Below are 26,491 nucleotides of genomic sequence, written 5' to 3'. Positions count from 1 at the left end.
TCCTCACTTTGCCTTATGGCCCCCCACTACCTTCCATTGACTTTAATACAGAATGCCTGGCTGTTCCAGTGCTTTGCTGCTTTCCATGCTGAAAATCATGAGGGTTTTTACCCTGAAAAGCCATAGTTCTAAAGCTGTTGGTTTTTTCGTATTCAAGTAAACCGGAAGCATGAGGGGGCCAGGCTCCCAAATTTATGCCACTGCTCTTACATTTATAATTAATTATAAGTAATTATAGTTCTTCGATTGTATGTTTGTCCATGTTTGTATAGCCATAATGTTTTTCAACCTAAGTGGATGGGTATCCGGAACAAAGAGGAGGACAGTAGTGCTACAGTTGACCGTGAGTCAGATGTTTTGGCAGCACAAATGTAAAAAAAGCAACAAAAAAAAAGTTCATGGCAATAGTGACTATATGTACCTCTTTTAAGCCACTATTTGCACCTACTTATTACTACTCATTGCTGTATACGTTTTTTGCATTCCTTTTTCATATCTACACCACCTTCAATATTGCCAGTTGGTCTATAAACACTACTTCTTTAATGCATTAGGCATAGCACAGTGTGTATCGTATAGCAACAATGGAGCTTGTTTCACAAGATTATTTTAGTTTTTAGATGTAGCACATGCCCACAAACTACAACTCAAATACTGACACTTGATTCACTTGAGCTTATCAAGCTTTGGTTCTTTTTAATACAGGTTTGGGATTTGTTATCCAGAAAGCTCCTGATTAAGTAAAGACTCAATTTTAATAGAATAATTAAAATGGTTAATATTGTCTTCTTTTTTTTTCTCAGTAATAATAAAATAGCAACTCGTACCTGATCCCAACTAAAATATGATTATTCTCCTTATTGGTGGCAAAACAATCCATTGGGTTTATTTAATGTTGAAATGATTTTTCAGTAGACTTAATAATTAAGATCTAATTAATGCAAAGATCCTTTGTCTAGAAAACCACAGGTCCCATACCTGAATTACTTAATATACTTACTATTAATACTAATATACTTATTTTATTATAGGATAACATATGTCACTTGGGCAATACAAGAAATCAGTTCCCTGGTAATTTTACATAAACCCCTTTGGAATCTACTCATTATCCAAACTTAATATGTATAACAGTGCCTTTCTAGTCATTTCAACAGAATGAAAGGCTGGTTAATACTGAGCAGTCTTACAGGCTAATTAAAAAAACACATTTCAGATGGAGTTAGTGTTTTTTTGGCAGTATTATATTGTATTCAGTATGCATATTGTCACAATTGCACTTTACTTATTAGGGCTGCTAAGTTTTCCCTTTGGATTTCTCTAATAAAAATAATGGAGTTCTTAAGTGCAAATAAAAATAAACATTCAATTTTATTGTGAAATGTTTGCAATTTGCTGTTTTTTTAAAAAAAATCAGGCTTTTTATGGCGAGAAACAGCTATTTCCTTCCTGTTCAACACAGGCTGAATATCAGGTTCTGCCACCAACCTGACATTACCAAGCATTTACTAAGGTAAATAAGTGAGTGCATGGAGGTTGTACCTGACAGCTGACAGGATCTGATATTTTGCTTGTGAGCAGTTCTGCCATAATAGAAAGGACGCCCAATACTGTAGGTCCCTGGTGAAAATAAGGTTTATGCAGTTAGAGCAGCTTATTTTTTTCTTTTAGCAGGGGTCACTTTGGCCCTCCCTTCATGGCAGTCAGTATATGGAGCCTGTAATAAACACAATTCTGAAGGAGTATTTTAAGGTATAGCATACCTCCCAACTGTCCCGTTTTTCACGGGACAATCCTGATTTTGACTGCTCAACCCTCAGTCCTGGATTGTTACTGAAATGTCCCTATTTTCCCAATGATTTAAAGACTGTATTTTCTACAGCCTGCAAAAGATACAAAGTTTCAAAAACGTAATTAAATAAGAGGCTTTTGGCAGACAGCCCTGAATATGTGGCAGCTGCACAATTTGTAACAAATTAAGATAAGCAAAGAAACAACTGTAACTATTTAAGATAAGCAAGTCTCTTGGGGAACTGTGACTTGCAGGTGCAGGGCAATTCACCTTCATTAGCAAAACTGTAGTAACACATAAAACCTGACCCTAAAACCCCCGGCGTTGTGTTCAAACTTTCCATTACCTGGCAAATTTTGTAAAATAAATGTGGTATTTAGGGGGGTTTCAACATAAATGGGCGTGGTCAAAACATATTGCTGCACTCTGCGACAAATCTTTTTGTCCCTCTTTCTATTTTCCAAATGTTGGGAGTTATGGATAGTGTATCTGGATATAATGAATGCTGAACTACAGCTGAACGGAATTTCACCATATTGTGTGTTTCTAGTGACCTTTACTTATCTGTGCCAGCTTCACGGTAATTCCATGTTAACTTAGGACAGTATTTGCAGTCTTGTCAGGTACCCCAAACATATACAGTGTGTTATCTGTCATACTAGAATCCGTGATTGGGCTTCTGTTTGACAGCACAGTCTTGTTCACTGCCTGCCTGAGCAGACATACCTTGCTCAATTCACTGGCTGATAGAGTTGTTGTATATCACCTAGGTTTCTTTGCCTGTGAATATAGAGGGATGGGTGCACAGGATGGCAGTATGGGAATTGATTTGGGACATTTCTGCAGGATTTGCTGTCAAGATTTCTCCAGAAAAGAGTCATAGAGCCATGTCCATTCATGTAGTTCATTTTCTAGAAATATTTCCTCTCTTTTAAGCAGTTTCCAAGTTTAGTAATGGATTTTTTGCAATTAATTTTGGGTTGGGGGGTTGTTCGTGTTACATATATGATAGTATTTATGGGTTTATTTTGCAGTCCCTATGAAATTTTTATCAATACTTTGCCAGCTGCAGCAGAGTGCACAAAATACAGCCAAGGCTTTTAAAATACAAATGGCATGCCAAAATCCCAAGTGAAGAAAGCAACTTCATTTTTCCAGCAGTTTTTATTTTTTTCTTTGCTACTCTTCTTTTTTTTGTTTAATCTCAGGGTTTGACAGATCAGAAGAAATGTATTCATATCTTGATGCAGCTGAAATCTTTTCTTGCATGAAAGAGGAACATCTGTAACAAAAATCAGTGAATTTTACCAAAGGGCTCCACAAAAAACGTGCCCTTGCATCTGCCAGAATGGCATACATCCCAAAGGAAATACAGTTGTCAGTAATTACTTTTCTCATACCAGACACTTTCTGCATATAGTTTGTACGTGTTCCCGGTGACTGTGTAGAATTCCTCCAAGTATACTGGTTTCCTCCCTTATTCTCCAACAAAAACACATAGACAATTTAATTGGCTCCTGATGAAATTAACCATAATGTGTGTTCATGATAAGAGCCTTAGATTGTAAGCTCCATTGGGCAGGGTCTGATCTCTGCAAAGCATCTAATAACATGTCCAAGCTATATATATAAATAATAATAAGTATTGAGGATATTGGCTATTCTATTTTTTTTTTATCTTGACAAGGCCATAGTTCAGCCTTGTATCTTATCTCCAGTTTTCTCAAACTCTTGTTTTATGGGTAAATCAATTCAGCAGGCAATTAGATTAGCTCAGCAAAGAAAATTCCAATACCAGATGTAGTGTTTCAGCACCCCTGTGCTCACATTAAAATGGAATCACCAGTGCACCGAAAACATAATTTAAAACAATTACTGTTTTCACTTTAAATTAAAAGTTAATGCAATGTGCAGTGAGCATATTTCACAGATAGATTCATAATTTAGCACTTAGATCCACCCACACATATATTACATAAAAATGGATTTCATAATCATGTTCCTATCAGGTTTTAAAAAAAACTCGTTATTTTCTTTAATGAATTTATATAAATACTGGCGGGCAAATAAATCGCTGGGCAACTAAATCTCCCTGAATCTCCACATGTGTCTCTGCCCTTAGGCTGATTTTAATCATATTGCCTTGATAAGTATGGCATCCGGGGGTGCGGCAATAGACCGTCCATGTCAAGGTGTTCTTCTGAAACCCTATTTATTATAAAAAAATGTCTGCTGATGCCTCATATGTGTTTCCAAATTATTCAATGGACATTGTATAATCGATAATCTAATATATTTCTATCTGTTGTCAAAAGGAGACACAGCTCCAGATAGTTTTCCGTTTTTTTCATGAATTTAGTTTATTGGATGAATGGAACAAAAAATATATGGCCATCAGTGTGGGTTCTCTGACCACCTAAAGGCAGGTGTTAAATATAAAACAGTGTATATACAAAACATTTTCCATTGGATGCATTTTCATGCATGGATGACCAGAACCCAGACAAATCCTTTAGGCCATTGTGTGTATGGCCAACCGTAATAATCAGTCGGAGCTACTGGGGTGATCCTCATGGTAAATTACAATTCAGACAACAGAGAAAAAAACACTCCATAATTTGTTGTGTTTCTTTAATCTAAATGTGAATCGGCCCCATTGATTTCCATGGAACTGTTTTACAACCTCGCGACATACACAAAGCATCTGCTACTGAGAAAACAAACTGCCCAAAGCAGCTATGAAATTCATTGCCCTTCTAAATAAGAGCTATTTAATTGCATGGTTTCACTTTTTGTTTTATTTAGCACCTGCCCTTTTTCATTCACTGGATGGGGTGTACCAGAAATACAAGACCCACATATCCTAGTCAGTGAATAGCAATGGTAAAGGTTTCAGGGGTCATGTAATCCTCACTCACTCAGGTGAGCAGTCTGACAGCTACAGAGAACAAAATAGCAATTCCTTTAATAGATGACTGTATACCCTTTAAATAGCTTTACAATATGTGACAATTGATGTTACTGTTTCGACTTGAGAGAAAAGGTTCCCACACTATGGGACTGGATCCTTTATGCAGTCAGGAACGGTTGCTAGTGTCTAGCCCGAAGGCCAATTGCAGTTGGATTTAGGCTGAACAGGGACTTGCTTTCCTAGATACAGTATATGATTGTGATAAGGTTTATTTTGTGTTTAACCTTTTTACAAGATAAGGTGTACAAAGAGTTAAGGTGGCCATACACGGATAGATCCGCTCGTTTGGCGATGTCGCCAAACGAGCGGATCTCCCTCCGATATGCCCACCTTGAGGTGGGCAATATCGGGCTGATCCGATCGTGGGCCCTAGGGCCCAACGATCGGATCCTAGCGTTCGCCAAACGGGCGGTCGGATCGCGGGACCGCATCAACGAACAGATGCGGCCGCGATCCGACGGGATTTTTAACCCCATCCGATCGAGATCTGGCCGACTTTCGGCCAGATCTCGATCGGGGAAGCCCGTCGGGGGCCCCCATACACGGGCCAATAAGCTGCCGACTTGGTCTGTCGGCAGCTTTTATCGGCCCGTGTATGGCCACCTTTACTTAAACCAAAAAAGTATGTAGTCAAAATCATACAGCTATATGACCCATCTAAAAGTGTATTAATCAATGTACTGTGGGGCCAAGGAGGTTTAGGTGTTTATGCAAGGCAAAAAGGCAGCAAGAAAAATACCTGAGAGGCCCCATGTGCCATTAAATGTGTAGGTTATTTGGACAAAAGCAGTTGTGCATCTGTCATAAGGGATATAAAATGAGGATATTAAAGCAGAAGAAAACATATCTTCTATCTGTAACTTGTGGAATTCTTCCATATAAAATGGAATTTAATAGAGGAAATTGTTACATTTCTTTATTTGGGTTGCATCTGAATTGCACAGCATTCCTCTTTGCGTTAAATGAGGTGGAAAGATGTGATATAAGTAGTTTTAGACAATTTAGACAATTTGTATGTACTTTCTTGTGATACGCTCTAATATATTTGTAATTAAAATGCCCATTTGTATATATTAACATTGCAAATTGCCTGATAGCAGAGCCAATGGCGATTAAAGGTAATTTAGTGAGGAAATAGCGGTGTTTAGATATTCGCTGTTGTCCTTGAATTGCAATTCATATAGAGGTGGCTTAAAGGGGAACTATTGCTTTATTTACACTTCTTCATACTGAAGTAAGAAACTTTCTAAATACAATCAAATAAAAATTCTGCATTGTTTCTGAAATATTCCTCTCTCAGCATCTGTTTCTCATCATTTTGTCTTCATGCAGCAGTTGGGTGTCAGATGAATGATCCAATATTTCTTATGGGGGGCACCCTTTCCTAGCAGATGTATTAGAGCTCACTCAAATAACTGATTCCAGTACAAACAAAGTCTAAAAAAATAACTGCCTTTTTGTGCAAATCCTGCATGTAGAGAGACAGGATTTCTGGTGATTTTAATAGAGTGGCTCTAATATATGTTCTAGGCAAAAGGAGACCCCCTATAAGATATAATGGATCATTCATCTGACACCCAACTATTGAATAACGACAGAATGAGGAGAAACCGATGCTGAGATAGGAACAGTGAAGATAAACTTGATTATTTCAGAAACGGTACATAATATTTTAATTGATTGTATTTAGAAAGTTTCAGTATGCTGAAGCTAATATTAAATTTTCATTTACGTGATAGTCCCCTTTAAAATCAACCATCCTATCTTTTCACAGTATGGTTTAATAGCATTAAGGTACCTGTATACAGTGGTGTGAAAAACTATTTGCCCTCTTCCTGATTTCTTATTCTTTTGCATGTTTGTCACACTTAAATGTTTCTGCTCATCAAAAACCGTTAACTATTAGTCAAAGATAACATAATTGAACACAAAATGCAGTTTTTAAATGAAGGTTTACGTTATTAAGGGAGAAAAAAAACTCCAAATCTACATGGGCCTGTGTGAAAAAGTGATTGCCCCCCTTGTTAAAAAATAACTTAACTGTGGTTTATCACACCTGAGTTCAATTTCAAAGGTTATAAAGCCATTTCTAAAGCTTTGGGACTCCAGCGATCCACAAATGGCAAAAACATGGAACAGTGGTGAACCTTCCCAGGAGTGGCCGGCCGACCAAAATTACCCCAAGAGCGCAGAGACAACTCATCCGAGAGGCCACAAAAGACCCCAGGACAACATCTAAAGAACTGCAGGCCTCACTTGCCTCAATTAAGGTCAGTGTTCACGACTCCACCATAAGAAAGAGACTGGGCAAAAACGGCCTGTATGGCAGATTTCCAAGGCGCAAACCACTTTTAAGCAAAAAGAACATTAAGGCTCGTCTCAATTTTGCTAAAAAACATCTCAGTGATTGCCAAGACTTTTGGGAAAATACCTTGTGGACCGACAAGACAAAAGTTGAACTTTTTGGAAGGTGCGCGTCCCGTTACATCTGGCGTAAAAGTAACACAGCATTTCAGAAAAAGAACATCATACCAACAGTAAAATATGGTGGTGGTAGTGTGATGGTCTGGGGTTGTTTTGCTGCTTCAGGACCTGGAAGACTTGCTGTGATAGATGGAACCATGAATTCTACTGTCTACCAAAAAATCCTGAAGGAGAATGTCCGGCCATCTGTTCGTCAACTCAAGCTGAAGCGATCTTGGGTGCTGCAGCAGGACAATGACCCAAAACACACCAGCAAATCCACCTCTGAATGGCTGAAGAAAAACAAAATGAAGACTTTGGAGTGGCCTAGTCAAAGTCCTGACCTGAATCCTATTGAGATGTTGTGGCATGACCTTAAAAAGGCGGTTCATGCTAGAAAACCCTCAAATAAAGCTGAATTACAACAATTCTGCAAAGATGAGTGGGCCAAAATTCCTCCAGAGCGCTGTAAAAGACTCGTTGCAAGTTATTGATTGCAGTTATTGCTGCTAAGGGTGGCCAAACCAGTTATTAGGTTCAGGGGGCAATTACTTTTTCACACAGGTTTGGATTTCTTTTCTCCCTAAATAATAAAAACCCTCATTTAAAAACTGCATTTGTGTTTACTTGTGTTATCTTTGACTAATAGTTAAATGTGTTTGATGACATTTTGTGTGACAAACATGCAAAAGAATAAGAAATCAGGAAGGGGGCAAATAGTTTTTCACACCACTGTACCTGTATCTACCACCACTTAAATGTATAGATATTAAAACTGTTTAAGTTTAATAAAAAATTACAACATTTTTGCAAGTTAATTTCAGAGCGGTAATGCTGAAACCAGGGGAACCATGAAGCCTTTATTTGCTATATGCACAGATATTGTAGGGTTTATTGAGTCAAGCCTACTTGTATGGATACACATAACAGGCATTATTTCAGAGAACATTAATAATGTTTAAAACATTATTTTAATTTATAATTAAAACAGGGGAAAAAAAGGTTCACTACTCACCTTCACCTACATAAAATATGTGCAGTCCTTTTGAGGCCACACATGGATGTTAGAGTTAGTCCCCCCTGGCTTGTGGTCTTAGGAGGCAGTTTGTCATATAAAAGATCTAACTGCCCTTAAGCCTTTTTGCCAACTTGCTCCCTTCCTAACTCCCACAGAGGCTATAAATATAATAAACACGTCTCACTGGAGGAATCACGTGCTATAATTCCATGTAACATTAGCCTAAATACTTTTATATATTGTGTGCCAGTAAAAATAATTGACAGGCGCTTTGTCATTACATTTCATTTGCAGTTCAAGGTAAGGTTTAACATTAAACATTTAGCTGAGATTGATCTCTATATTACTACATTCATTGTTCCGATCTCTGTTTCTCAATATTGTTTTGAATATTAAAGATCATCTGCTTCTTTTGAAAAAAATTGAAAATTGAATATTAGGTTGGTTAGGGCTTCAAGCCCCAAATGTTGCCTTACCAATTCAGATTATATTGTATATTTATATTGTACAAATTATTTGTGCTCTTTGTCCTGAACTAAGAAGCAACATTTTATTACGATTATCCTTTATACGGCACTGACATTGCACAGTGCTTTACATGTTACAATGTCATTTCTTTATGACTTGCATACAGATAACCTGAATAGTTTCACAAGAAGCCAGTTAATCTGTTAGGCTAGTGGCACGCATGGCATTTCCTCTGCTGATTTTTATTCACTCATGTTTACCCTTGATGTGTGACATTGACACGCTCATGGAGCAGATATTGGCACAAAAATTTAGATTTGCAGTTCTGGGCCAATGCCATGCCAACCAGTTCACACACAACAATGGTGGACGGGAGCAGATTAGCCTACTCTTTACTGGCACGTCTAAACCTGGCCATGGTTGCAAAGATAAAGTAGTTCGAATAAGTGTCAGAAGAAACTGTTCATCATTCCCCTTAGTCCCTACCCAAACACAGGGTCGGACTGGGGTCTCCTGGCCTCAACGGCGCTGCAGATTGAGAGGCCTCTCTTGTGACCTCAGGAGCCCCCTCATGGCGTCCATCTCCCCCTCCCACCTGAGCAGCACCACATAGAGTGTTCTGTGTCGGCAGGGCCCACTGGGTTGTTTCCCAGTATCCCTCTGGCCCAATCCAAGCCTGCCTAGAAGACATACAATGCAAGGTCCCCAATGGGGTAGGGCAACATTTTCTTTGGAAAGGCTACAAATAGAAGGCTTTCCACTGAAGAACATACAGATTACAAATTATTGCCAACCTGGTGGAGTGAAAGGGTTGTTATGAGATGTGGCAATCTTCATGCAGGGCCTTATTTTTCATTTTAGGGGTTATATACATAACAGTAGCCCAAAGTGAAAAAAACTGGGCAAAATAAAGGGGGCATAGAAACCTCAAAATTGCCCAGTTCCCACAAAAAATAATATATGCCAGAGGCTGGAACTGTCGGGCATCTCTTTGGTACATCAAACTGAGTGTCCCCAAGGATCCTGTCTGGCAATGTCAACTTATGGCAGAGCATTTCCCAGTCGAGGAAGTGACTTATGAAGTGTGCAGCAGTTCTCCTCAAGAAAATTCACTAGTTTACGATATACATAAGAGTGGATCCTACGCCTTTAAACAAAGAGAAAACCGCTTGTAAGATCAATAAATGTTTAGCCTGTTTGCAGCAGCTGCAGTTACGCCTGTGCAGAAAATGAAAGCAGATGATTCAATTTGGCCTGTGCCCTGAGTACATTTCCAAATGCGTCTCTGTGTGCACTAGATAATGAACAAATATATTGAGATGGCACAAGATCAGAGTGAATTTACTACAGAAAAAACCTCTCCCACCCCCACTCCAGTGAGGGCAAGTGAACTCTGCTGGGTTAATGGGGGTGAGGGTCCCTTCGCCTGCCACCTTTCAGAACAACTTAAGAAAAGAATTTGTCTCCTTTTGCCCTAGGCTCCCGGCTGTATTCACAGGGATCATTTGATAAATGGAAGTATATTTATTAATAATGAGCTAGGGCAGCCTGTGATCTGAGAAGCGATGCTTATCATGTACTGTGTTTTCCTGTTGTATTGTAGAACTCAAAGCACTGCAACAAACCGCTGTCAAGTGAAAGTGATCGAACAATTAACACCTTTTTATTATTGTTTATTTTCTTGACTGTCCTAGGGTTTATGAAATCTACTTTGCAGTTTTCTGACCTTATTGATTTTGTTCAAATCATAGACCACAGTTTTGCATCAAAGTAGAGTATGGGATTCTGGCTGCTGAAAAGCACATGGGCTTTTTGAATTGCTTGTGTAAGGCCTGTGTTACACATGACTTAAATATGTCGGCAGAGAGAAGGCCGATCCATTCTCTCACAACCTGTATTGACTATTGAGTATGCAGTGACAGGCAAGGGGTTGATTTTGGCCTTAGGTCTGTTGTTTTAGGCCTGTGGGACATTGACCTAAAATTTGTCATACACTTGACAATATGGGCTGCAAACTAGGGCCCTTACAAATCTTTTGGCCCATGTATTGGGCTACACCAACATTCTGCCCAACCTATATCTGACTGGGGATTTAATAATCATGTCAAACAAGGACTATATTCACCATGAGCTGAAGAGTCTGTGTAAACAGCCTCCCTGGGTGTATACAAGTAATGTGAAGATGCTACTTTAGTATATTTCATTATAGAGAGAGAGAGAAATGAATGTTGGACCACCTGTTGTAAATTATAAGGATATTTTAAGTCACAGAAGAGTACCATGAGCATATAATGGCATGTGGTCGAATATCGAGTGCTTTTTTACAGGTCCAGGTGACTTTTAAACCATCATATTTACAACAGTGCAGAGAAAAACAGGACTTAAAAAAACGAGGGACTGCACGTTCATAAGCTTTTTTCAGCGTTGTTGTACTATACCCTCTCTTTGTTAATCTGTCCCATAGATCTACTATTTCTTAACAAAAGGGAATTCCTACTAATAATTTTTCTATAGACATTTATCCTTATTTTACTGTCCGCATATATATCTAAACATTCTACACTTTTTTCATTGATCTTATAAGTAAACTCTATACCACATTCATTGTTATTACAAAAAGAACGAGTGCATGATTTTGTGACTTTTTGTCAGTAAGGATAACTGACTTTTATAAAACTGACTATTGTGTATGAATGTTATAAGGCCCCTATAACATTCATACACAATAGTCAGTTTTATAAAAGGGGCCTTATATTGTAGGATTGAAAATCTTCCACTTTTCAGCATTGTATCTCCCATATGTCCTTAGGTATGAATATTAATCATCATATACATGAATGTCATCCGTCATCTGAACAGTTTGATACCCAATATGCATTGCATTTATGTATACACGTGGCTTGTAGAGACCACAAAATGAAACACTGCATGCACAATTTTTAATGGGCAATAAAATCACTGAATATCCAATAAAAGCAATCAATGCAATAGAAAACAATAATATACAGTGTGCTGTGTAGTCAAAATACTAGCTCTACTGGTCTCACTGTGCAGTGCACATTTTACATTTCACAGGTACAATCAATAGCAATAAAATCACCAAAATTAAATTAATAGAAAGTCATTATGCATTATAATTGGCATTCATTTTAGTCACAGTGGCTAATAAAATACTTAATACATGCATTTAAAAAAGGTGAAAAATATATGGTATAAGCCCTCCCACCCCAACCAAGATTAAGGGGGTTATTTACTAAACTCAATTTTATTTCTGGTCCAGGTTTTTTGAGCAAAAGCTCAAATTTTTATTATACCCCAAGGCTGCAAAACGTCCAAATCTGAAAATCCGCCATCTCAAACCTGTCAAGATCATGTATAAGCCAATGGTAGATGTCCTTTTCACAGTTTGAAGTAATTGTGGTCTGAGTAGTGCTTTGTACAATAATCCGACAAATTCAGGGTTTTCGGACAATAACCTGGAAAAAAAATTTTTGTGTGTGTGTCCCCGTTACCTATGTGCAGACAGGAGATGTTGAAGGTCTTAATTCTTTTGTACTTTCGTTGCAATGTTTCAAGTGGCTGAAATGTTGGAGCTTATAATGATAAGCAAGTCTATTCTGCATAAATAAAGTCTGAGACCAGGTCTAACCCTTCTCCTCTGCTGTGTAGGTCAAGATTTCCCGAAACAGGAATGGACGAAACATCATAGATGGTAACATCAAAGAAGCCATGAGCTCCCGGAGAAGCAGTTCACGTGATGTGAGTATCCGTTAATGATTCTTAGATTTATACTTCCGACAAGATTTAACTTGGTGTAACAGGCTTGTCATTTCTGATCATCACCTTTTCTGTCTCACATTTTCTTTCATACAATCCTCATCCAAAAGTCCTGCTTGTAGAATAGACTGTAGAATACTATTGGCCTGTTTTCTCTAACTGTTCTCCCTCAGGTTTTCCCATGTCCATGTCAACACCTATAACTTCACGCTCCCTTAGAAAACCTGAATTGTCCAGCTAATAACCCCACTGCTGGCTAAATGCACAAGAACAAGCATATTTCTTGCACTTTTGTGAATGATTTTATAGATTGCATGTGTAGAAAAAAACTGAATGTTTTTCACCATAAATCCAAGGAAGACTATCATAATACAAGCAACCACAATAGCAAACCCAATCCATAACACTTGTTTTTGATTCTTCACTAACAGAACCTCCTGCCTTCTGTGTCTCTTAACATTTGTCACTAGTGATGAGCGAATCTGTTCTGTTTTGCTTCACTGTAAAATTTGCGAAAGTCAATGGGCATTTTTACGCCTGACAATTTTTTACACGCGACAATTTTTTACATGCAACAATTCTTCTCACTCCAAATGCATTAAAGTCCATGGGCATTTTTTTCTTATGGTGACGTTTTTCCCTCAAATGCATTAGTCAATGGGCATTTTTTTCTTATGGTGACGTTTTTCCCCCAAAAGCATTGGTCAATGGGCGTTTTTTCTTATGGTGACTTTTTTCTCCAAATGCATAAGGCAATGGACGTCTTTCCGCAGCAATTTTTCCGTGGCGAATTTTCACCTCAGTTTTGCGAAAAAATTCACAAATGGCTAAATTCTGAATTTGTACTATTGTTGTCAGAGCCGGGCCAACCCTGCCACGCGTCCTAGGCAACCTGGCCAGCCAAGGCGCCGCTGAGTGCGCTCTTGATTGCGCATGCGTGAAAATGATCTCAAGTGCGCATGCACAAAACTGCGATTGAGCGCGCAAGCGCGTAACGGTGCGCAAGCATGCGCAAAAAAAAATCCAGCCGCAGTCAGGGAGAGACGGGACCGGACGTGGGGTAGGCGACACAGCAGGTACGTGCCTGGTGCTCCCCCAGCTTTGCACACTAGGCACGTGCTTACTCTGCCTACCCCTAGTTCCGGCCCTGATTATTGTTATGTAAAAATGTACAGCACTGCATATGCATTAGTATTATATAAATATACATTATATTAATATACAATATCTTAATATAGATTTTAATATAGTGGCATTTTAAATGGTTATTATTAGCTTGAGTTCATAGCTTATTGTGCGTACAGAATTCAGAAGGACCAGCACTCCAATGTAAGTGAATCATAGTGGTTTATACTTGTGAATCCAACGAACATTAAAAAACTATGATTCACTTACATTAGGTTGCGGGTCCTTCTGAATATATATATATATATATATATATATATATATATATATATATATATATATATATATATATATATATATATATATATATATATATATATATATATATATATATATATATTGCAAATAGAAATTGAGGCTAAAATATTGCTTGCTTGTTTGGGGGTGCTGGGGTTTGTAGCATAAGACAGCACCCTACTTTATAACACTAATGAACTGTACCATTGGAAACAGTCAGGGCCGGATTTACATAGTGGGCGCCCCTAGGCCCACTACAATTCATCGCCCCTGTCCCCTCCAGGGGGACAGGAGCAATGGGGATTGGCGCATGGGAAATTAAAAAAATAATTGTATCTCCAGCACATCCCCAGTGTTTTTGAACAAATGTAGGTGTGGTTGGGCAGCATGCCGCCCCCCTAAAATCCTGCCGCCCTAGGCCCGGGCCTAGGTGGCCTTTCCACAAATCCGGGCCTGGAAACAGTTGTATTTGTATAGGAATCTGCTGTCACAAGCAATGCTTGGTGCCAGCAATATTCATCTGGACGGCTAATTTAGAATTAAATTAAAAACACCGGCTTTTTTTCTAGAATGAAACACAGCCCATAAGCTCAGAGATGAATGTCTCTGCAAAACAAAAACATTGAATTATTAACTAGCTCACTATCCACAAAATAGGGTTCAAAATGGCCAGACGCAATGATTGTAGAAGCCACAGCCCATCCACAATAGTATATCATATAGACATGTACAATCAAAGGTTAAGGCACCTGTGTTTTTTGTGTTTGGTATGGAGTTCAATGTGTGCTAAAATGCCTCTGATGTATTTGAATAGAGCGGACAGCTCTCGGTATTTAACTGTGGGTATATCTATATATGAAAATGGTTACTGGCATGATGTTTAAGGTTTGAAGGCCTTAGCAGTTCATAAAGCAGTTCCATCATAAAGTGCTGACTCTTTCTGAAAGCACATGACCTGACCAGGCAAAATAACCTGAGATGGCTGCCTGCACACCAATATTACAACAAAAAAATACACTTGCTGGTTCAAATATGATATTTTATATTGTAGAGTGAATTATTTGCTGTGTTAACAGTGTAATTTAGAAATAAAAACAACATCATAAAAATGATGACAGAATCCCTTTAAGGAGCATTGTATAGTGTTAGTACATCATTTACTGTACACTGGGAGTTGATCCCTAGAACTCTTCTCCTCCCGGGAATTTCTCTTTTTATTCTGCCTTGCAAGAGAGGTTGTGTGGGGGAGGTGGAAAGGCGATATCTACAGCAAATGTGTTTAAGAGCTGAAAGTATTTATTAAAAATGTCAGGAGAAAAGTGCTCCTGGCAGATTAAAGCTGTATTTGAGTTGACAGCTCTGACAGGCAAAAGTGATGGGAGGGTAAGGAAGAAAGGAGGGGTAGCCTTTTCTACGCCTTTAACTCATAAACATAATCTGGGTAAGGAGAATGTTGTCTTGTCATCATCTTGGAAAAGATAGTAATCAAGATAGAATTGTAATGTCGGGTGACCCTGTATTATCTCTTACATAGAGATATTCTCCAGTATTACCGGACATTTTACTTTTAGGTCTGAAATGACAACTGTATTTTAGTGTTTTTCAGACAATGAATAAAATTGGTTGTATCCCTGTTTGCATAATTTTTAGAATTTAAACCAAGCAACCACCCTCCCATAACAACTGCTGAAATGGAACATTCCAAAGCAGAAAACAAGGTATTGATGTGTGAGGAGGTAGGCCTTGAGAAAGCCGTTGCAACATCCTAAGCCTGTCACACTCTCTTGCATACCTACAGTTTACACTAACTGGAGTAATGGGATCTGGTTTGATTCTCCTAAAAACATATATATATGTTATAAGTAAAGTGCCAGCAACAGCATAAACTAAAAAAGGCCATTATTTATTTACATATACTTCTCATGTAGTGCAGTGGCGCAAAGAAGCCAACTGCCTCACACTTTTTCCCATCAAATCGAAATAATGGCGGTACATGGCATACGTGGTGAGAGTCCTGCGCAGGTCCATTTTTTGGGACCTGTACCCAACCCATACCCGCAACCTGCAATCCGCAACCCGAACCCAGCAACCCGCATTCTTACCCGCTTGGACCCGCTACCAGACCTGACCCACAAGTACCTTATCAGCAACCCGGACCCGCGACCCGCTGACCATCAAGAATTGGGAAGTGCTGTCATTGTAAACTGGAAGTGACGTCATCCGAAATAGACGTGGCCAGAGTAAATATCGCTATTGATAAGACCCGTGGCCCGACCCGTGTCTATACCCACACTCGGAACTTCTATCCGCAACCCGCAGGGTACCGCAGGTTTTTGCAGGTAACCCGCGGGTACCCGACCCGCTGCAGGACTCATGGTGTATACATGGTGTATTCTCTACTGGCCGAATTCGGCAAGCGGAGAATAGACTTCACTTGGCATCAACATTATTATTTTTAGGGGTGCACCAAATCCACGATTTTGGATTCGGCTGAACCCCCGAATCCTTTGCGAAAGATTCAACGGAATACCTAACCGAATTCTAATTTGCATTTGCAAATAAGGGATGGGAAAGGGGAAAACATGTTTTATTTCCTTGTTTTTTGACAAAATGTCACAGAAATTCCCTCCTGCCCCTAATTTGCATATGCAAATTCGGATTCGGTTCGTCCAAATCCTGAACCGAATCCTGGATTCGGTGCATCCCTAATTATTTTAAAACATAATTTCTAGAAAGCTTGATGTTTTTCCTTAATATTGTTTAGTTTGACTTTTAGGGGCAGGTCATATATATGTATAAGGTTCCATTAAGTACACAAGACTTGGTGGGGTTAGTTTAGACAAGTCTTGTCCAACAGATGTATGGACAATAAATTAGTCAATAAAACCTGTGATTCAAATACATGTGCAGGGTAGAAATAAATGGGATGGTAAATATGTATGATTGCCATTTTTCATTGTTGCTGGTCCATTAACTGCCCTAACTTGTATCTTCCCTCTTCCACATATGTGTCCAACGGTTTCCCTTAGTGAATCTAATCTAGGCTGAAATGGGTTGCAGTACCATTGTATTATAGGGCATTTCTCCATTATTTTTTATGGCACCCTAAAAAAAAATCATATGTTTGTCTTTGCTCCTTTTGTTTTTGGAGTCTAGCACTATCCAGCTATCTTTATAAGCCTTGCGTAATAGCTATAAATGGGTGGGGAGAAAACACAATTTTTTTTTTTGTTCATTTCATGACCCAGCTTAAGCACTGCCTGTGTTTTAATGGATTTTCTCCCTCGCTCAATTGAATGGATTGCCCCTCATTATCATTTAAATAGAAGCTTCAGTCCCTGTGAACATGGAAAATTTGAATGCTGTTGTAAAGCTGTGATAATGTGAAATATTCAGAGATGAAGGGAGGATGGGGGAGGGTTGTAGATGGAAAGAGAAATAACTCAATGTAATTGTCACGGGTTCCTGACTCCTCTCCGAACACCCACTACACGATAGGAAGATAGAATAATAATTTTCTCCCTAGCTTTTCAGAATAGACTGCCCTAGTTAGCTGAAGCTAACACTCTAATTGTCAAGAGCATCCCCCAGATGAATGAAGATGTATGCAGGGCACAGCAAGGGCTAAACATGAGTGATACCAAGAGGCAAAGATTAAATTGGCAATTATTGGCTTAGCAGGAAAGGTTGGCAGGTGCTCTGTGCGATTCTGAGTCACTGGGGAAAAAATGGGAAATGCAGACACATTATTCACACGTATGCGGCAATTGGTTTTAACCCTTTTATTGCTGATTCTACAGGAAGGCTGGATAGACTGCTCCGCATGGAGCTCTGGCAAAGCATCCAACACCGTTATGCTTCTTGCAGCTGCGTGAATCATGTTTTGGAGGAAAGGGAAGACTGTTAAACATTGATTTCTAAATCAGTTTAGAAAAATAAAGAGATTTCAGCTTTTTACTGTGGGAGTGGTTGTTCTGTGCCAGTTATACTATGAAACAGTGTAAAGAAAATGTTATTTAGGAAACCGCTGTATTCAAGTCATTTCCATAAATAGGAAGCAAAGTCTGATTTGATAAAATGGTACAGAATTGTGGTTATAATAAATAACTCTCATTTGACTGTGGGACATATGTGTTTCAATCTCATGAGAAAAACTTTACAAAATATATATTGTTTCATTGTAGTATGCACTCAAATTTAGTACATCTTCGCTCCCAAAATACTATGTGATAAAAACCATGCAATCATACAACCCTTTTTATACCAATTTATGTGGGTCAATCCAAGTAAAAGTTAGAGTTAGGGCTGAACTCCACGTGACGATCAGGTGTGATACGTCGTCGAGAGACGAAACGGATGTGACAAGTTGGAGGTACAGAATAAAAAGAGAGTGATAGAAACATTGCAGGTACATACTACACACAACACGACTGTTGGATGAAGGCGCAGCGTGCAGCGCTCACATCTGACAGTTGTGTTGTGTCAGATACGTGTAGTTCGTTCCTGCAATGTTTCTCTCTCTTTATATTCGGCGCCTCTGACTTGTTGCATCCATTTCATCGTTTAGCGACACATCACACTCGATCGTCCTGTGGAGTTCAGCCCTAAAAGTTGCATTGTCTGGGCATGTCAGACCCAAGAAAGCATATGGCAGCTTCTACAAATGTGCAGATAAATAAGCCTCCCTTGAAAAAATATGAAAATCAAGCATTAAACTCTTGCATATAAACCACTGTATATTTTATCTTTGTTATTTGTATAGATATGGGATCTGTTATCTGGAAACCCATTATCCAGAAAGCTCCGAATTACTGGATGCCCCATGGACTCCATTTTGATCAAATAATTCATCCTCGTCATCCTTGTTCCTAACTACTATATATATACTTAAATATTGCCCTTTTACCTTGAGCCACCATTTTGTGATGATCTGTATGCGCTCACAGAGATCACGTGACCAGATATAATGCAGCTCTAACTGCAATGGAAAAAAGTGTGGGAATAAAACTTTATCCTTTAATTGGCTGATTGATGTGACCTAACATGTATGTGCGCCATTTGGTTTGTTTGTGTGCACCGTGAATCATATGATCCTAGTGGGCGGGCCTTAGTTCTTAAAATGACAATTTTTATAATTAGGATTACCCAGTGGCATATACTACTTAAAAAGAATAGTTTTATGAAAATTGTTTCTTTATATATGTATTATTTCAATAATTGTATTGTTAATAGGTTTTGTATAGGTAATTAAATAATTTTTTACAATATGTACATTTGAATATATGTGAATATATGGAATTCTACAGTTTCCAGCTATTCTAATGCTTTGTCTTTTATCTTGAAAAGATGTGAGCATTGTATTAGATCACTCCACATTATAGTTGTCATATATCACTGAGAATATGGTGCCCATGCCGAATTGTCTACCAAAAGCAAAGGCCAGTGTAATTTTAGGGGACAGTCATACCATAGGCAAAGTAGTTCCTTTCATCTAAAATGTGAATTCAGAAAATCTGTCTCTGTCAAGTGGTAAGCCAGAATATATCACTGACTGTCAAATAATATCAGAAAGTTTGGTTGTTGCTGACCTGCTCTTTTTTTTTTTCTTTTTGACAGAGTTCGGCTCAAACATTTTCAGGACATGGCTACTCGGTAAGTAAGCTGTTATATTTATATTGATGCTACTGCTAAAAATTAATATTTAGAGATTAGCCTTTATATGCAATGTGAATTGCTTCTAAGCTTCATGTTGTGTGGTCCCTTATTGCTCCTCAAGGAGTTTCGAAATTAAGAACCAATTTACTTTCTGAGATAACACTCAAAATCTTATACAATGTATGAAACACAGTTAAAGTCTTCAAAGCATGCTTACTCATTTCTATTTGCCTCATCTTTCACACATATTGGATATGGGTGGGTGATGTGTGTAGCGGATTTTATTTTGCATTAGCAGTGCATGCTAGGTGGACACTTGGCACAAGGCAAAATACAATTCCTAAGAAACAGCAGCACTAAAATAATAAATTAAGACCTACAGACAAGACAGTTTAAATATATATCTCCTATTGTTGCTTCGTTTAAGCTTTTTGAATAAAACATGTAACATATAGAGTAAAGAGAATCTCTGTATAATATCACACAAGGCTTTCCATTGTCCTCTGCATGATGTGGTTATAATTAACATTTTCACGTTGCTCTTGGTTTTGAAGATAAGTATTAAAGAGAAACCCTTCAAGATGTTACAAGAACAAGAGTGCAAGCATTCTGCTGCAGACAAAGACAGCCTTTCTGTGCAATAGTTATTGTGCTTGTACAAAGTCTTCTGAACTGTTGGGCCTTTATAAAGTAAACACTGAAAAGAAAGAAAAATATCATGGTGCAAATAAAAGGTAGATACAATAAAAGGATTTTTTTTTGTTATAGACAAATTGCCATACAGTATTTGTTGAGCTAGGGTAAGAAGAGTGTTACCCAGTGAACGGGCATCTAGTTTAGATATGTATATAAAACTGGTAAAAAGTATTCATTTTTAGTGTAGTATAGGCCATTTCTGTACATTTTTTTTGCCAAAATGTTTTCAGAGATGGCAATGTCCATTACTTGCAGAGTAAGAGTGAAATGGTACTGAAACCCATTGATTTGAGATCACTTTAATGATGTCTTCAACATTTACAGCATATTTTTCAATTCAATGTCCGTTTTATTTCAGAATATGAATAAATATTTCACTTCCCATCAATATTAAAAAAACACACACACTTTTTGATCTCCTGTACTTAGTAGAGTTTGTTAAATTGATGATAAAGAGCTCTGTATAAACAAGTCCCTCCCTCTACGGGCTGCATCCTATGTTTTATGTTCACAAGTGAGGACGAATTTATAAACATGATTTACCTGGAAAGCGTAGATTGAGTAACTGTCTCCTTCGCTCTCACATTGAGCAACTGCCTCTTTCACTCTCACAATTGCTCAGTAGAACAAGGGAGTAGGAAAATAACCTCTCAAATTCATTATTTGCACATTTAAAGTTGTTTTTAAAAACAACTGGCAAAAGGTATGTTTAGCTCAATCCCTATTTATTAAACTCATGTTGGACAAGGAGTATATTTCATCAGTCCCTTTCAACCCCCCCCCCCCCCCCCACACACACACACACACACACACACACACACACACCAGTATCTTGATGGGGATTAGATCTGGGATTTCATCTGGGATTTTCAGCCATTCCTTGGTGGATTCACTGAAATGTTTATGTTCATTGTCATGTTGCAAGGTCCACTTTCATTTGAACTTCAGTCTTCTGATAGATGGTTTCAGATTAACCTCAGTCACTCTCTAGTATAATTAAGAACTTATGTAGATTCTATGATGAAGAGCTGCCCAGGCCCTGATACATGAAAGCAGGTCCTAACCATAACATTCCCCCCCCCCCCCGCAGTGATTTACAGGTTGTACCAGGTTATTTTGGTGAAATGCTGTCTTTTTTTTACCAAACAAGTCTTCTAATACTAAGACAAGATGTGTGATGAACTTCAGTCAGACGCAGTGGATTGCTGCAAAATTGGTTGTGTTCAATAAAAACAACCAATTTTGCAGCAATCCACTGTGTCTGAAGTTCATCACACATCTTGTCTTTGCATTTTTGGCTTTATTGGACAGAAGCATAGTGATTGAACTTGTTGAATCCATTCATTCATGTCTTCTAATACTGTGGTTAGATAACTCTATCTTTGCCGCATCTGTCCAGAGAATATTGTTTCAGATGTCCTTGTCTTTGGCTAGCTGTTCATGGGTAAGCTTGTCTTCTGTATTGCTCTAATTCTGTCTGGAAAGCAAAGGTTTATACTTCTGGCACACCTCCCACATAGATCTAATTTTTGCAGCCTCTTTCTAATTGTAGACTAATAGACTTTGACAAGAGCTACCTGTACATCCCACTCTGAATTTCTTAGTCTTCTTTCATCATCTTTCATTGTGCCATTAGACTGAACTTGCTGGGTTACCCTGGCTTCAGAAAGCTTTTCCAATTTAGGCAGTGTGATACCACACACTTTATGAACTGAATGGAAGAGTGGGAGAAAAAAATCTCCAAGTCAATGTCAGAGACTAATTAGAGCCAAGCAGTATCGAACTAGCCCACTGGGTACCAGGAAAACTCCCGGTGGGCCCAGGGGTCAGTGGGCCTCTTGCTTCTAATCATTTGGCCTATTTCATGACCATTCCCTATTTCTTTATGGGAACAAAGAGGCTTAATAATGTAAGACTAAAGTATAGTATTTAGAGAAAAGAGACTAGGAGAACAAAGAGGATGAGTGAGGAGAGGAGGTTTGGAAAGTGGGCCCTCAGCCTAAGGTTTTCTGGTGGGCCCCTGGCATCACAGTCCGACATTGGAGCCAAGTAAGATGTACTTACTTGTTCCACTGAAGAAAATGGCATATTTGTGAAAAAGCTTTACATAGGGTGTACCGAATTTTTCACAGAACTGTACTTTTCTAAATGGTATCATGGCTGTATTATGGAATGATTTCTACCTTCATTGCATATAATATGTCAGGTTGTGGAGCATAGTCTACCTTTAAATATATTCTGCTGAACTGAACCATGTGTGTTTCTTGGAACCTCTTCCCTTTCTACAGGACTGTATTTCTGTCCGGTGCTGCATTCGGTAATAGATCTTAGCCTGACACCTATTCTGATGATTTGTGCATATGCTGTACTGTACATGTGCCAATCTCTGATAAACATGGAACAATCCCCATTAGCTCAATTGATTATCTGGCGTTAGGCTGCATGCATAATCTCGACATAATGAGATGTGATTGGGATATTAATGAAAAATCTTAAATAGATAAATCGAATTTGAGATTTGTCATGGAGAAAAAAACAATGGTGGAAAATTTGGCCTGGAATATGGATGGCCGAATTGGGCCCAGACTATCTTTTTTGGCGATGTCATTACATGATCACTACAGATTGTTAAACAGTGAGGTATCCTTCTGCATATCAGTGTGATATATTGATTAATTAAGAGTTTTTGACAATGTTGATCTACTGCAAATTTCATTAATACACGCGCTTACCTTTGAAAGAAGATACGTGGCTAGATATTGCATGAATTTTCTTGTGATCAGCAACTAAACCCACAGTGAAAATAGTATCCAGCAGGATCCGATTTCTTCTATGTGTTACAAATACTTTAAAGAATGAGTGCGCTAAGCTGTCTCTTTGAAGCACTGTCACATGGGATAAGTGTGCTTACTGGATCTTCACTTTGTGGCAGCAGAGGAATAAACAGCCATAAATAATCTGCCACTTGTCTATGGAGATGTGAAAGTTGAGTACAGGGGGATTTTGGCTTTTGTACAGATCCTGAAGGGGAGGGAGGAGAGGTTATGATCTAAGCTTGGATGCAGACAAGGGGATAACAGATATTCTTCAGACAAATCTCAAATTCAAAAAGTTGTTTTCAGAAGTCAGTGCATTAAATATTGTATTGTAATATGGGTAATATTGAGCCTTGATAAAAACACTGTTTCATTGTACCCATCTACCCGAGCAATCAGTTATTGGATGAAAGTGGTACCTCAGAAGTATGTCCTGTAATTGTAAATATATTAATATTATCAAACACAGTTTCATTTTCACAGTATCATCCTTTACTGTATTAGCAATTATTAAAATATTTGGCTAGAAATTGAAATCGTATATACATAGTTTAATTTACTATCTGCTTGTATGTATTAAAAAGACAACATGCTTATTATTTGTTTTTTTACCACATAAAACCAATTTTAAGAGGAAAATCTGAAATAACATTTTATTACAGTAATTGTTTTGACCATATTGCTTCCTGCCTGGCAAAATAAAACACAGATCACAGAAAATTTGTTTTGTAGATTTTTTCTATTTTTTATATTGCTGATAACAATAGTCCTTTTCTTTTAATCTTATTTTGCAGTTTCTTACAGTTATTATTTTGTATTTCTATCAACCATTTTTTTAGTAGGGTATAGTGGTGTACGGGTTGAGAATTTCTCGACCCGCACCCAATCCTAACCGCTCCTTCCAAACCCGCACCCGGCCTGCCACTTATTGACCCGCATCCAATCACCCTGCAGTTACGTCACAAAAAGGCCAGACGCTAGTATATAAATTTAGGTGCTGGAAGCCGGCTGTGCTAGGTCGCCCACGACCCAAAGATTTTGTGCAGGGTTCCGCGGGTTTTGGGCTGGTCTGCGCATCACTAGTAGGCTACAATCAACCTAGTCATGAAGCCTTAAACCTTTTGTATCAGATCAGTATGGCTAAATCCATCGAATCTTGTCAATGACTACTTCCCAGGGCCTGGCTGGTTGCCCTAGGCGGAGGGGAGGGAGAGAAGAGCGACTGAGGAGAGGGGAGGGAGGGGAGAGCAATGGAGGGGTGAGTGACAGAGGGAAGGAAGAGTAAGACTAAGAGGTGCGAGTAGGGGTAGGCAGAAGACAATTTTAGCGTTATCTGCCCAGCACCCCCCTATCAGTGCCCAAAGGCAGCTGCCTCTTCTGCCTACCCCTAGTTCCAGCCCTGCTACTTCCAACAGCATAACTTAAGAAATAAATGCTTTCCCTCAAAATATTACATTGTACATTCCACTAATTTGGTGTGCAATTCAGGGTATATGCCAGACTGTTAATTTGAGTCCTTGTAGGCTGATCACTTTATATGGTTTCCTTGTGCAGAGGCTGGAATGAAATTAAAAAGTAACAGCTATGTAAATCTCTACTCACCTTATTAACACTGTAGAGGTTTAACCCAATGACATGACAACTGGTAAATGGGGTGTGATCAAGTCTCACAAGTATATTAGCAACTTGTTGAAAATTACAACAGATGAAAGTATTCCGTTTTGTATTTAAAATAAGAGTAGATAGAACTGTGTATAGGTACCACTTTGCCTGTTATGTAAAAAGAAATGAGGCGCAGCCTTTTTTCCATCTGCTTATTTTCTGATTCAGTAAAGCTATACTTGATTTGTATGCTACAAGACTTTAGAGGCCTTAATCTTTCTTTATAATACATTGTTTTCTGAAGTAGGTTTTTTTTAATAATTTGTTCAAAGGAACATTGAATCAGACAATATTTAAAAGTTGTTTATGTAAAGAGTGTATTCTAGAGAATGGAATTGCCTGTTTTTGGAATATTATGGGTATTAGTTATAACAATGTTGGTAGCAGTAATAGGCAACTTCCTAGGATGCTTATCTATAGGCACAGGGGAAGTCTGAGTTACCTTGGTGTTGAAAGTAGAGACAGGGTACCTGGTATTCTCTAGAACCATTCCCCCACCAAGTGTCTAATATGTATACATGAAGGACTGTAGCTCACTGAGAAAGCTAAACTAACATGCAGCATATTTTTCTAAAGAAAAGGGAAGACGATGTGCAACAAACACTCCTTGTAAAGGAGCTATGAGAACCTGGTTTACTGTCTTGAAGTAACATAGTAACATAGTAAGTTGAAAAAAGACACATGTCCATCAAGTTCAACCTTGTACTATGAGCTATTTCCCATAACCCTGTATTCCCTTACTTGCTAAAAAGCCATCCAATCCCTTCTTAAAGCTATCTAATGTATTCGCCTGTACAACTGATTCATGGAGAGAATTCCACATCTTCACAGCTCTCACTGTAAAAAAACCCCTTCGGAATATTTAGGCGGAACCTCTTTTCTTCTAATCAGAATGGGTGACCTCGTGTCAGCTGGGAAGACCTACTGGTAAATAAAGCATCAGAAACGATCATAGTCCATGCCCTAATTACACTGAATATGAAGATAAGCTTGATCTGTGCGTAGGACCAACAATTCGAATTTACCTGTACATGTGATAATAGTTCCTTTAACAAATACTTTAAGAGCTTTTATACATAAAGGGATACTGTCATGGGAAAAAAAAAAATCCAAAATGAATCAGTTAATAGTGCTGCTCCAGCAGAATTCTGCACTGAAATCCATTTCTCAAAAGAGCAAACAGATTTTTTTATATTCAATTTTGAAATTTGACATGGGGCTAGACATTTTGTTAATTTCCCAGCTGCCCCAAGTCATGTGACTTGTGCTCTGATATACTTAAATCACTCTTTACTGCTGTACTGCAAGGTGGAGTGATATCACCCCCCTCCCTTTCCAACCTGCATTAGCCAGCACTTAATAGTAAAAACCCATGTCCCACTGAGACACATTCAGTTACATTGAGAAGGAAAAACAGCTGCCTGCCAGAAAGCATTTCTCTCCTAAAGTGCAGGCACAAGTCACATGACCAGGGGCAGCTGGGAAGTTGACAAAATGTCTAGCCCCATGTCAGATTTCAAAATTGAATATAAAAAAATCTGTTTGCTCTTTTGAGAAATGGATTTCAGTGCAGAATTCTGCTGGAGCAGCACTATTGACTGATTCATTTTGAAAAGATTTTTTTTTCCCATGACAGTATCCCTTTAAGTCACTATGCAACTTCACCAGACATTCAAGTTCAATGACATAGAATGTCACTCTTTTGGTGAGTCCAATGCAGGTTCATTCCTTAGCTTCTTTACTGCTTCTCT

At 38.5% G+C, this 26,491-nt stretch overlaps 1 protein-coding gene across 11 annotated transcripts in view; it reads left to right on the top strand.

Moving 5' to 3' along the window:
* The window catches only part of LOC108716118 (autism susceptibility gene 2 protein), a 312,040-nt gene that overhangs the window by 151,187 nt on the left and 134,362 nt on the right, over nucleotides 1-26,491 (top strand). For all 11 annotated transcript variants that reach the window (XM_018262260.2, XM_018262255.2, XM_041567109.1 and 8 more), the window contains 2 exons: nucleotides 12,382-12,471; nucleotides 19,528-19,563. In XM_018262260.2, coding sequence (XP_018117749.1) covers nucleotides 12,382-12,471; nucleotides 19,528-19,563 — 126 coding nt within the window. The remainder of the gene's footprint in view (nucleotides 1-12,381; nucleotides 12,472-19,527; nucleotides 19,564-26,491) is intronic.

This window comes from Xenopus laevis, chromosome 1L (genome assembly GCF_017654675.1).
Source record: "Xenopus laevis strain J_2021 chromosome 1L, Xenopus_laevis_v10.1, whole genome shotgun sequence".
NCBI classification, from domain to species: Eukaryota; Metazoa; Chordata; class Amphibia; order Anura; family Pipidae; genus Xenopus; species Xenopus laevis.
Note: the sequence above shows the minus strand (reverse complement) of the source record. Positions and strands in the feature narration are given on the sequence as shown.